The following is a 14,143-nucleotide window of genomic DNA, read 5'->3' on the forward strand; positions in this document are numbered from 1 at the left end:
ACTTTATTAAACAGAAAAAATGTTAAAATGAATGCATAAAATTTAAGGAAAAAATAATGTTTGTCATTTGTCCCACTGAAGATTATATAAACCACTTACCTAAGACCTCATACCTGATTCATCCTTAGAATTTCAGGTACATATTTATTAGAAACACATAAAACTTGCATTTTGTGCTAAGCCGAACATAGATGTTACGCCCCTTTAAACAACAAGCATCATCATTTTGTGCCACTGATCCATGTGCTTTAAATTTTCCCTTCTCTTCTGCCATCCACATTTTATTAATTTGAGTGAATTTTAGCCATTCTTTTTTTATCTGATTCCATTCTTCATTGCCATTGTTTCTTCTTCATCCTTATACAGCTCCTACATCTGTTTATATTTTCAACAAGGTTGTGGAAATTAAACAACTTTGAGTGGGACATAAAGTACTTATATTTTACTAAGAGTAACTAATGACTCTCCTCTTACTATTATTGGTACCATCAATGTAAAGTGTGGGAACATTGAACTAACAGATGCGTTAGCTGATTTGACTCAGTCTTCAGTACTTTACATAAGATGATATACTTATCAAGCATCTATTACTGCTAAGACATTAATGTAATGAATTATTTGTCCTAGAAGGCACTAAGTTCAAGTTTGGCAGATAGTAACATTGATATATCTTAATAGGGTCTATTTGCATATTTTACACTTCATAACAATATGATGTTAAGGACAGAATCCCGGTCCATTGGGTGGCTGTGCTTCGATTCCCCTTCTCTTCATGCGACAAGTATGTTCTTCTAGACGATGAGCTGCATCATTGATATCCGAAACAGTTGCTTGCGACCAAAGCTTCTCTGCTGCTGCTGAGGCTCTAGGCCATACTCTGGTGGCAAGATTAGAGTCATCTACTACTTCACCCCACATACAGGCTTCTCCACCAATCACACGCATTTTCTGCTCCTCTGAGCCTGGAAAATCTTGAGGGTCACACAAATAAAACTTTTGCCAGTCTCCACCAGTACTTAAGTGGTCCAGATACCAGCAAGCTGATAGAAGTGCTGGATGACCTGCTTTTGTTACCTGAAACATTAAAAAAAAAAAAAAATAGAAAAATGATTAGAAGAAATATGATACTATGTTGTCCCAAAAATATTATTTTTAACATTACAATGTACCAATAAAAACAGTAGTTGTCTTATATGCACAGTCCAATATATAAAGACTAATTTTTTGAAGATCTATTAGTTTGTACCATTCCGTAACTATATTGACTTGTGCAGCAGAAATAACCATGCACACTGCAGCTGAGCTCAAGGTCACAAATAAACCAATTTTTTTTTAACTTTGACTTTTTTTCTTTCCAGTTTGTGACTTGTGATCAGTTGCTGCTTGGGTTGGGGTCATTGTGTTAATGCATTCAGTTTTGGCCACTGTTCCAGTCATGGTGCATCATGTGGATAGGAGAGCATATTTGTCTATTCATTTAAATAAAGGAGAGAGAGAGAGAGAGAGAGAGAGAGGGAGAGAGAGAGGGGTTGGTTATGATATAAACTTCAAATAACAGATTTTTGCAAGGCAAAACTTACTAACAACGTATGCATGTATGTTGGGTATTCAACTCGAAGACTGGTTTGATCCTCCACAGCTCCGCTAATAGCTGTCATAGATAACCTAGGTGTCACTAAAGAAACATACTAGGGAAATGAGGAGTGAGGTAGTTTACCACTGCTTTCCTCACCGAGCCAAGAGTTGCTATTACATATCAGTCTGCCAAGCCCACTAAAATGTATGCACCAGCCAACCCTATAAGCGACATTTTCATACCATTCATAACAGCGCTTGGCTGCATAAGGAATGGTATTACTAGCATCCCACATACCTCGGTACCTTTCATAATATTAAAGCCAAAGATGAGACTGAGATAGGTCAATGAAAGTAACAAATTTATTCTAGCCCTTACCAGAAGACATAGTGCACTGTAAACACTACATCTCCCCAGTAAAGGCATACTATTAAAATGGACTGTAAAAAGATTTGTTGTTTCTGAATGTACCATATGACATTGGTGGAAAGATGAAAAAATTCAAGAATGCTGTCACATCAAGATAAGCATTCAGGGGATCAGAGATAGAAAATTTAAAGAAACTGACAGGCCTGTTACTGGTTTGTGCAGGGCAAACAAAACCGGGGCATACAATTGGCTGCAAACTCACAAAGTTATTAGAATGAAAGCATTTGGAGGTGACATGCGAGTTAGCATAAAAGTTCTGGTATGGCTACACCTAGATGGGCATGTAACATTTGCCCATTGAATAACTTCAGAAACATGCACATTGTTGTGTGAAACATAAGTATGAAGTATGAAGCTGCCTTCAAGGTTACAACACATTTGAATAGTTTTATAGTAAAGGATGCAGCTATTAGCAGCTACACATACTCAAACGTTGTGTACCGTTGTGTATGAGTGACCAGGTTAATTGTCAATGCTTGAATGTATTCGCCAACTTCTCTGTCGTTTCTGTTTACAAAGTCTTTTAACAATCAGTTATGAAGCAATCACTTTTGATGTTAAGCTTAATTTATTTATTTATTTATTTATTTATTTTATTTTATTTTATTTTTTATTTTTCATGCCTTCATTTGTGGCGAAGTTAAGGCTCACGGCACTCTCTTACACTTAACCACATATTATCTATAATAAACTTCATAAAACAGAATAATGAAATAATATAACAAAATATAAATCCTAACCTCATTCATTCTTCCATTCATACTGCCATTCATACAAGCTGGTTATACATTTAATAGGTAATCTCGGCAAGACTGCTTGAAAGAAGCTAAAGAAGTGCAATGCCTAACACTGACTGGAAGGGAATTCCATAGCCTTGCACCAGACACTTGAAAGGAGCGGTTAAATGAAGATACGCGATGCACAGGAATTGAGAGTGTAGTAGTCGATCGTGTGTTATGTTCATGAGAGGAGGAGAGTAAATTAAACTTTGAGGATAAATACTGGGGTTTAGATTCATTCAACAGACGAAATACGAGAGTTACAATGTGAAGATGTCATAATTTATCGATTTTTAACCAGGAGAGAATTTTGTAATACAGTAGTAGGAGATAGGAGTTGACAATTTAATTGAAAATATAAACCTATTGCATGAGTTCATTGCCCTCTGTAATTTTAATGTTTGTTCCATGGTGGCATCTATCATTACAATATCACAATAATTAAGTATGGGAAATATGAGGGTCTGGATAAGTTTAATTTTCATGCTTAGTGGAAGAAGTGATTGGCGAGTTTTGAGAGGGTGAAGTGATGAGTGAATTTTCCTACAGATGCTTGTTATGTGCTCACTCCAATCTAGTGTGTCGCTTATCATAATCCCAAAATATTTTACCGACTTCTGAAATGGTATAGCTACACCACAAAGCAAAAGTGAAGGCAATGACTTCTTATTAAGGATATTTAACTGCCTTTGTTGCCCTATTATAATAGCTTGTGTCTTTTTAGAATTAATTAATAAACAGTTCTTATTAGAATAGGAGCTAATCAGATTAAAGTAGAATTCATCTGATGAATTCCAAACTCAATATCAACAGCTTTAGAGTGATAATATATACACTTAATTTCTCTGAAAATGCACTACTACAACAACAAAGGCAACTACATTAAAAATACATCGCGCAGTCGGCACGTTTTGAAACCTGTGCCATTTAATGCATAAGTAACTGCATTGTTTAACATATGGTCTAGCACTGAACATGATGTTCATTTCTATAAAACCGTTGGAATAATTGGCCAAGGGAGATGTTCAACAGAAGAAACTTGAGTTCTTTGGCCATATCATTCAAAATGATAGACTCCTTCAACATTTCTTACAAGGTAAAATTAAATGAAGAAGTAGGGGAAGAAGGAGAATATGATAACATTTCAATTTATTCCACTCAGCGCATTAACAGTTATATCAGACAGGTAAACATTAACTGCAAAATTGAACTATTTTAGTATTATTGTCACGAACAAGACATAACAGAGTATTTTCTAGTGTTCTACTGCTCATTCATAATATTATGTGACACCGGTGCTTACCACTTGGTTGCTGTGGAGTGCCGTACAAGTTTGTGACATCATGTGGAATTAAGTGCTCGCATGCGATTGCATGCTAATTCAGACACTGCTCGCGCACAAGTCTACTTGATAGTCAAGCTAAGCATTTAAACTGCGATGTAATTGATACATATGTGCTGACAATAACGAATATTAATCATTTAAATAAACAGTTTTACAGTATTTGCATTTTAATTTGGGGCACCTAATGACTCAAGTATGTATATTATGTAACTAGCACATGTCTAGGTTATGTTAGCTAGGCAGTCTGTAAAAACAGCAGGCCCATTTAAAAGGTCATGGGGAGAACACTGAACTTGTATTACTTGTATACTTAAGGCTCTGAATGTGTATCAGTACAGAACTGTACACGTACTCTGTACAAGATTTCTGCACGCTTAACATCTTCTTTTGTTAGAACCTGAATAATTATGCATTGTGTAATAGACTCATGCATCTCCTGTTCACTGATTGTGATAACAAGAAGTGAAATGACTGTATAAGCAAGCTCGTAGTGTAGACCATGTTTAAGTACCCCTACCAACTGTTCAGGTTGCTGCATTAATGAGCAGTAAAAATACCATGACAGTTTCAAAAGTCTCATTCATATTTGACCCATCTAATGCAAATAATTCAATTTTTTTTTAAAGCAGTCCTTGGAACTAAAGGAATGGTTTGAAGATAATGGTAAAATATGACAAAATAACAGAAATCGACAAACTTGACCATATCGGTCCTTAATTGGTCCGTATTGACTCGTAATAACAATAATGTACAACGCCTAATTGTTTGGTCCGCCCTGTCAATATATTTTAATATTGAATAATTTATATGTACATGTTTCGAGAGCCTTAACTCCCTTCGTCAGCGTATTTACATTTACTTAGGTAAGGTAGATTTTGATGTAAATATGCTGACGAAGGGAGTTAAGGCTCCTGAAACATGTACATATAAATTAGTCAAATATTAAAATATATTGACAGGGCGGACCAAACAATCAGCCGTTGTGCGTTATTGTTAAAATAACAGAATGAAAATACAAACTAGTAACTGAGGGAATGAGGACTTAACACTTTCAACACTGTCCGTACGGAATACGGGCGCACTGCTTTCCTGGTTGTGGACAGCACCTATATGCCATACGGGCATGATTTTTGCATGTGTTTATAGGAAGCTACATGTATCCCATACAGTCCCTGTCCCTTGCTTGGAGGTAGTAGTTGATCTAGTATCCACTAGAATGCAGCCGTTATTGGGAAGTTCAAACCTAAACGATAAAAACGGTAGTTTCTCCTTGCCGTGACCTCTACGGAAGCATTGGTTCTGAGCACGCCAAATCTGTCAGCTGTGTTACTGTACAAACATATCCTCATGCCAGCTCAATGACATCTTCGATATTTTATTGGAAGAAGCAGGTTCAGAAATAGATGACAGTGATGAATATTCTGCTTACAGCCAGATAACATATCAAGTGCTAGTTTGGGCAAGATTTTTATTTTTCTTTGTCACTTTTGAGTGCAAGTTGTTTTAGCTGCATTATTTTACTCCGAATACAAATTATAGAAATACATCACCCTCCAGAAATTAGAGCTTATTTTTTTGTTTAGACGAAGAGACACAGGCTGATGATTCACCTGTACTGCGAAGAGAAAGTAGATGGTGGTGCAAGGAGTGCAAGGTGGGAGTGTTCATAGCCCAATGTTTTCTGGGCTACTACACCAAAACAAACTGTTCCTAAATTGGTAATGTGTATTTCAAATGTAATTGTATTTATTTATAGCTTAAGTAGCCTCATTAAATGATTCATTTTTATTGTTTGAGCTGGCTTATTGGTAAAACTTTAATGTAAAAGTTTTTTCTTGTCCTTTTTTAAATGTTTTTCATAAGCCTAGTATAACTAAAATATGTACTTCCTATTTAACAACTTTGTTTTGGATGGCTGACTTCATATGATACAAAAATCAGGTATGTACTGTGTTTCACTGTTGTATAACAATGTATTAAAAGTCAGGAAAACACACCCAGTTCACTGCCATGTTAAAATATGGCAGTGTTGAAAGTCATAAAGGAAAAGTTCTTTCAGTTTTCTTCAGAAAGTAATTTTTAACAAAGTAAATGAAGTAGATATATTTTTTCATTATACAGTAATTCCCACGATTTGGATGCAGTAAAACTCTTACCTTTGCTAGTTCCTCACTTTGATCTCCTGTCCATACATGAACAACTGTGTCACCTGGAAGATCCACACCATTATCAAAAACTTCCTGCCATACCACAGAGCTAGCATTTAGCTCATCTGTGATATCTATCAATCTCTGAATGTATATTTCCTCCAACTGAGCATAGTTACCAGTTATATTGTGTGCTTCCATGAATTTATTAATGGCTGGATTACTAGCCCTGAAAGAGACACAGAACAAAACACATTTATGTCTGAATTCAGAACATTACTGGTAATACATTTTGTAAGCATACAAAAAGAAGTCTACCGATAATGATGAACAGATACTATGCAGGAGATTCATAACTATAGTGAACAGAGTCCAGTTTTTATAAATTTGGAGACAGTGTGTGCCTAAGTTACCTGAAAGCATGTCCTATTCACTGTCATACTGAATAAAGTCAGTAGTTCAATCTCAGGCCCAAAGATGTGTGAAGGAAGTTCCTCTTTTGTTCACATCAGTAGTAAATCAAGTCTATACAGGGTGAACAAAAAATGCCGCACTTGGAGGTCGGCATGCAATTCCTTATCCCATTGCAAGACAAAAGTTTCTATAGCCAAATCGGATCTGGTGCTGTTGGAAAACAAACGAAAGCTGGCAACACTGTCACAACCTGCAGCGCATCGGAATGTAATAGAGAAACGTGCATCATCCCGCTCTACCGTACCTGCCATTGCAGCTCACTGAGCAGACAGCTGGGTTATCAAACCCACATGCACCATGGAGCTACGGCTCAAATCTACATCAGGTTGTTTTTTCTTTTGTGTGTGTGACGTCAGGTCCCTAGTTCCCATCGTGTAACTGCGTTTGTAAGCATGACATTCTGTTGTCACATGACAATAATTGAACACATGACAGTGTGATCCATTCAACTGAATGCATGAGTCGACTAACCACGCAGTTCACAACCATCACTGGTCCTGTCAAGTGCATGTACGGCGGCTTCCTGATGGAGTACACAAACGGTGAATACGTCGATATGCTTTTAGTGTTGGGTGCATCCGATAACCAAACTTCCGTTGCTGCTTGTGAGTATGCAGCACAGTACCCTCAAAGGCGCCATCCCGATAAGAATGTTTTTCGTCGCCTTAAGCAATGCCCGCGGGAAACCGGTAATCTTCGTCCACAAGTAGTGGACAGAGGTCTCCAAGGCCTAGATGTACTCCACAAACAGAGGACGACATTCTTGAAGCCGTTCACCAATCACCTCGGCGAAGTACCCGTGATATTGCAAGGCGGTTCCAGGTATCTCAAAACACTAGTTGTTGACGTGTTGCACGACGAAAAACTGCATCCATATCATTACATGTTAACTCAACACCAGGGGCCAGAAGACTGCATTCAACGAGTACAGTTCTGTGAATGGCTTTTGCAACAAGTTGAAGATAATGGACATTTTATAAATAATGTGATATGGAGTGACGAATATAGCTTCACTCGGGATGGTAAATTAAATGAAATGGCGTATGGCTTTTAGTGCCGGGAGTGTCCGAGGGCAAGTTCGGCTCGCCAGATGCAGGTCTTTTGATTTGACTCCCGTAGGCGACCTGCGTGTCGTAATGAGGATGAAATGATGATGAAGACGACACATGCACCAGTCCCCGTGCCAGCAAAATTAACCAATTATAGTTAAAATTCCCAACCCTGCTGGGAATCGAAGCCAGGACCCCTGTGACCAAAGGGCAGCACGCTAACATTTTAGCCATGGAGCCGGACACTAGGGAAGGTATTTTCAACCATCACAACAGCCATTATTGGTCTGACCACAACCCACATGTCACCCGTGAACGTGCTTTCAGGCATGCTTTGGCATAAACCTGTGGGCTGGAATCGTGGGAGAAGTGCTTTTAGGCCCTTACCTATTGCCGGACAAGTTGAATGCGCCCTGCTATCATACATTTCTGGGCAATACTTTGCCTGATGCTTTAGAAAACGTTCCACTTGTTGTTCGGCGACAGCTACGGTTTCAGCATGATGGTGCACCGCTACACTTTGGAATGACTGTGTGAAACTGGTTAAATGAAGCGTTTCCAGGGAAATGGATTGGTCTTGGAGGTCCAGTGTTCTGGCCTCCACGTTCCCCGGACCTTAATCAACTAGATTTTTATTTGTGGGGACACTTAAAGGAACATGTTTATAGTACTCCACCCATGGATGTACAAGACCTAATAGCTCGTGTGCATGCTGCATCGGCAATGGTGGATGCAGGTGTGTTGCGTAGGGTCCGGCAAAGTATACTCCAGCGAGTGGCGAAGTGTTTGCAAATGCAAGGTGGTCGCTTTGAACATCTGCTGTGAAGTGAACGTTGCTCGTAAGTGTATGTACCGGCTCTGTGAAGATAAGACTGGACGTCACACGTACACTATGTAATTATTGTGCGTAGCATTATGGGCAATCCTGTGTAGCCTACCTACTGTACTGTATTGTGTTTCCTTGTACCACATTCGATAGAGACGATGTTACTGTATCCCCTTTTATGTTCTACGTATTGGCTTTATTTGTGCCATGGATGAAACAAAGTGGTCGTTTACGTTTGTAAGAAGTTCATGTTATGTTTGAAAGTTTAAATAAAGGTAACTGTAATGGAAAGACAGAACATAGTGTTTTACATAGTGTTTTACATAGTGGAGGTGTACATTGGATACAATTTGATACATTAACTGAAAAAACTTGGTGCGAACGCGACTCAACCATCGACGCGTCCACACAACCAACATCTATGGCATTACCTCGTCTCACTGACCTAATGAGACAGCACCGGCAGAGTGCCGAGTTCATGCGACCTGTGCTTGGCCACGCTGCACGCTGTTAGAGCGTTGCCAGAGCCTTGTTTCTCAACTCACATTTCTATTAATCCTATTGGTGGGACCAGGTTTTGCAAGATAAACTTTTGTCGTGAATTTCGACGAGGAACCGCATGCCAACTGAAACATGCTAATATGGCATGTTCATTAAATTGATGTTTTCTATATTGCAAAGAACTTGTGTCAGCCTCACCTCAATTGACTTTTGTATTTCCATGATTGTACCCTAGAGGGCAGCTCCCTCGGTCGTGTGCACGGAGGGTCGTTCTTTCGGCGAGACCTTTGTCTTATCTCTTTGGACTGAATCTTTGCATTGTTATGGGTGCTGAATATAAAGATGAAGCCCTCGCAGATTGAAGCAGCGTTCTTATGTTATAAATGGGTTTATAACAGGTTTAAACATGACCCATACTACCCTGCTTCTTATTATTTTAATTGCTGATATTACAGGTACGGTAATCTTTGTATTTATATTATTTGTGCGACTAAATTGTACCATTTGCATCTTTTAATAATGGCCGGTTGATATGTGTCCTTATACTCAGAGCGAGAATGGGTTGTGTGTCTGTTGGTGACGTGATAACAATGTGTTCTTGGCTGGGTCTCTGATTGATTTATTTGGTGCACTGCATTGTAAAATATTTTGCCATCGTATGAACGTATGCCGTGCGTCTCGGCTCGGAGATCCATTTCGGGTCATATGGCGTGCATAAGTTATGGGTTTATGCGTGACCGTTAGGTCACTAATATGTTGTGGCTAATTGCCTGAGCCGTGCACGCTATCCCTAACACATGTGAGACCCATATTTGTGATCAGGTGAGTCATAATATACTAGTGTATGTTCAACATATTTTCTGGTGCAACTGCTCGTATCATTTTCCGATGCTGGCAGTGTGTATGTGTTTGTTTGCGTGTGTGGGCGTGTTAAAGGAGAGTAAGTATGATGTATCGATCAGTTATTTAATATTTTAATCTTTTACTGGACCTCATGCTTGTCGTAGATACAGCTATTCTTGTTTTGCCTTGGTGTCCGTCCTGGCCGTTCGTTGACCTGGGGCCGCCATGTTGTTTATTTTCATTCGGGCTATGTGCATGCCTGTGCTTCTCTTTGGTTTTGAATTTTAATTCTTTGGTCCAGAGATGTTGCTCTCTGTGTTAAGATGTGATCTTGCGTGCTCGTTTATGTTTCTCTGGGTTTATTGTTAACTATTCTTTTCTGCTCCTCGCTGTGTGCGATTTATGATGTGTAGTAATTGTTGAGACAATCTGGAAATAATGATAGATGCGTGGGCTTGGAATTTCATTATGCTCGCTGAAAGAATGATTGAATTAATCCGTATGGATTGTAATTGCATCACGGTATTATATAGCGAGACTACAGTTGAAAAGGTGAAAGTGCTACATATATTAATAATTTCAGCCTGGTGATTTAAAAAGAAAAGATGTGGTCACACATCAATGATATGATTTCCAGTTGGATGGGTGTTGAACATGTATGTATTATCTCTTTTTGATTGCTGGCTTCATTTCTTATTTGTTCTTTTTTGATTTTTTAAAATTATTTTCAATAAACCCTCATTTGAATTTAATTTGTTTGTTACTGTTAGTAGTCTCAGTGTTTATCCTATACTGCGTTGAAATGAGGGACATTTCCAGTTCAGGGCTGTGTCATTAGCCTTTCCTAGTCACGGTCCACGCCTCGATTCTCCCGTTGTGCATATCATAATATGTCTGATATTGTCTAAAAAAGGGAGGGGTTCGGTTCAAATGGTAGCAGATGCATGCTTGATTAGGATATTTCCTCTGGAAATGAACCGGATGAGATAAAACTGGAAATGGTGTTTTATGTGGGATATATTGAGTGAGTCCTATTTACCCTTAGATTTATTTTTGTGAAGCCAGTATTTTCTTTATGTTAATCCTGTGTGTTATTTTTAATTTATGCATTGTTGTGTCCATGTGTGTGTGTGTGTGTGTGGGTGTGGGTGTGGGTGGGGGTGGGGGTCTTTTGTTACCATTGAAACCTTGGCTGGAATATGGAAAGCGAGATACCTCTAATATGAGTGAAGAAAGCGAAATTTTTGCCGGGGAAATCACCAACCTTGAGAAAGAAAAGTGGGAAGGTATGGATGAGGTTAATGCATCGCTTGTGTCCAGTAGGGATAGTGGTAGATGCCCTGGTGATAGGAATGCGGTTGCTAGTAGAAATTGTGCCCTCGACGAGACTCGTGTAGAGATAGGTTTCCCCAATTCTAGACCCGCTAGTGATCGTAGCACTAATGTTAACCCTGTTTTTGACGTCGTCAGAAAATGGAAGCTCAAATTTTTCAGGAGAAGGGGATAACTCCAGTGTCATTGAATTTCTTGAGCAGGTGGAGGATATTGCCGAATGTAGCTCGATACCCCTTGATCTGTTTGTACCCGTCATCCCGGCGATGCTGGAAGGGCCAGCATTAAAATGGTATAGGCTGATCAAGGCAAATATTCAGTCATGGGACGATTTTGCCACTCGCATCAAACAGCGATTTGGGTTGTCCGATATGGACTACTGTTTGAAACAAGAAGTTTTCCGAAGGACCCAGGGAGTAGGGGAAGGTATTGATGATTATGCCACCGGCATTTTAACCCCTTTCAACTGTTTATGTGTAAAGGTGCCTGAATCCGAAATTTTTGACCAGTTTTATCAAAATCTAGCCCCTGATTACAAATTATACATTAAAAGATCTCAGGTTGAATGTGTTGATGATATTATCAATTTAGGTCATAAGTTCGAGTCGACAGTCAGCCAGAATGAACTGTACCGTCCGACTGTTCATTTCCCGACGTTGCCTGTCGTGCGCCCGTCAGATCGGTCTCTTTTGGTGCAACCCCTTCTCCATCTCGCCCCTTTGGTAGTCCCGATCGTAGGTTCAGCGTTGTATCTCAGCCTCAATGCTGTGTTAACACCGTTCAACCTTCTAACTCGCCTATAGTAAGCGATGGTGCAGCAAGGAAGTGCTGGAATTGTGGGAAACTAGGGCATGTTTCAAAGAATTGTTGGTCTAAGTCTCTAAAATGTTCAAGTTGTGGTCTAGCTGGTGTCACTCGGCACGTGTGTCCTCGGTGCAACCCTCAGCAGGGAACTAAAGGCGCGTCAGCGTGATGGCCCGTCGTTGGCACCTGATGTTGGTATTAATAAAAGGATCTGGGGCCTTCCCTCATCCACACCCTGGGCAAAGATATAGGTAGGATCACGCATACTGTACGCCTAATTAGATACCGGTTCGTATGTTTCCTTCATGAACCAGTCCCTTGTGTCTTCTATGGATTTGAAATGTCTCCAAGCCGGTGAAAGCTTGGGAAAATTCGTGTTTGCTGATGGCCGTCAGGTGTGTGCCGTGGGTCGAATCCGGTTGCATATTAAAATTCATAATCTTTCATGGGATTAGACATTCAATGTTGTTCCCGATCTGCCTTCCTTGTCCCCAAAAACGACAGTAGATTCAGGTTTATTGTGGACTATCACAAGGTGAATAAGAATATAGTCTTCGACAGTTTCCCCTTGCCCACCATTGAAAGTGCTTTTCAACATTTTCATGGCGCTAAATTCTTCACCGTTTTCGACTTCAACTTAGCACATTACCAAATCCCTTTGGGTCCCAAAAGCCGTCCTTGCACTGCCTTCGCCACTCCTTTTGAACTATTTGAGTTTAATAAAGTACCGATGGGCATCTCTATTGGTGGACAAGTGCTCAGCCGCGTGATGTATTTGATCCTCGGAGATCTCAAATTTTCCGATGTCTTCAAATTTTTGGATGATCCTCTCATTTTTTCACCAAGCTTTGAGGAGTACCTTGCTCACCTTCGAGAAGTTCTTAGTTGCTTGCGCAAGCACAGCTTTACTATCAGTCCGAAAAAAGGTGTATCTTTGCTCCAAGCGTTTAAATTTTCATGGTCATGTCATATCCGATTCTGGAATCGTCATGAACCTCGACAGGGTACAATGCATCAGAGAGTTTCCCCGCTCAAAGAATGTCCGCGGTGTGAGAAGATTCCTTGGTATGGTCGATTTTTACAGCCGTTTCATCAAAGATTTTTCCCAAATTTCAGACCCCTTAAACCTTCTGAAAAGGAAAAACTCCCATTTCATCTGGGGAGAAGCTCAAACCCGTGCTTTCGATCAACTGAAGAATGCCCTTTGTGAAGCGCCTGTTCTCCACAGTCCAAATTTTTCCCGTGACTTTGTCCTGCAGTGTGACTCCAGCGAACTTGCCGTTTCTGCTGTGCTTAACAAATCCGATGAGGACGGGAAGCTAGTCCCTATTGCATACTTTAGCAAGTTGTTGCATGGAGCTGAGTTACTTTATTCCATTTATGAAAATGAATGTCTGGCCGTAGTCTTAGGTGTTGAGAAATTCCGATCTTATTTAGAACACCGTCATTTCTTCATCCACACGGACAATCAAGCCCTATCGTGGATGAGCGCCAACGTTAAGCGACTTGACAGGACAGCTAGGTGGATCCTCTGGCTATCAGCTTATAAATTCACAGTTGTGCATGTTCGTGGGAAGGGCAATGTTGTGGCCGACTGTCTGTTGTGTATGTTTGACGGCATAAATGAGTCTGAGGTCGAACCTGAAGAAAACTGCCATCAGTCCGATACAGTTGAAAGTATCAATATTTTGCAAAGTTATCCTTGGTCCTTCATGGACATTTCTGAGCACCAAAAAGATGACAGTGAGTGTCAGAACCTGATAAAAGGAGTCGCTGATGGGTCTCTTCGAGACAAGTCGTTTAGTATCAAATGAGGATTGTTGGTTCATCACAACTGTAAAAATGGAAAAGATAAGATTTATGTTCCCGTTAAATTAAGGCACATGATGCTACACTATTACCATGATTCTTACTTGGGCGCTCATCTAGGTCAGTACAAAACCCTGCATCGAGTCTCTCGAGATTTTGATTGGCCTAATATGAAAAAGGAAGTGTTAGAGTATGTGAAAAGTTGCAACGTATGCCAACCTGCACAATC

The 14,143-nt window shown here is 39.9% G+C and overlaps 1 protein-coding gene across 1 annotated transcript in view; it reads right to left on the bottom strand.

Moving 5' to 3' along the window:
* Positions 1–420: 420 nt before the first annotated feature.
* The window catches only part of LOC136872392 (beta-hexosaminidase subunit beta), a 222,251-nt gene continuing 208,528 nt past the window's right edge, over positions 421–14,143 (bottom strand). The window contains exons 7-8 of the mRNA XM_067146207.2: positions 6,286–6,505; positions 421–1,074 (exon numbers count right to left, since the gene is read on the bottom strand). Of these exons, the coding sequence (XP_067002308.2) occupies positions 718–1,074; positions 6,286–6,505 (577 nt within the window). The 3' untranslated portion in view covers positions 421–717. The remainder of the gene's footprint in view (positions 1,075–6,285; positions 6,506–14,143) is intronic.

Source organism: Anabrus simplex, chromosome 4, assembly GCF_040414725.1.
Source record: "Anabrus simplex isolate iqAnaSimp1 chromosome 4, ASM4041472v1, whole genome shotgun sequence".
In the NCBI taxonomy this organism is placed as follows: domain Eukaryota; kingdom Metazoa; phylum Arthropoda; class Insecta; order Orthoptera; family Tettigoniidae; genus Anabrus; species Anabrus simplex.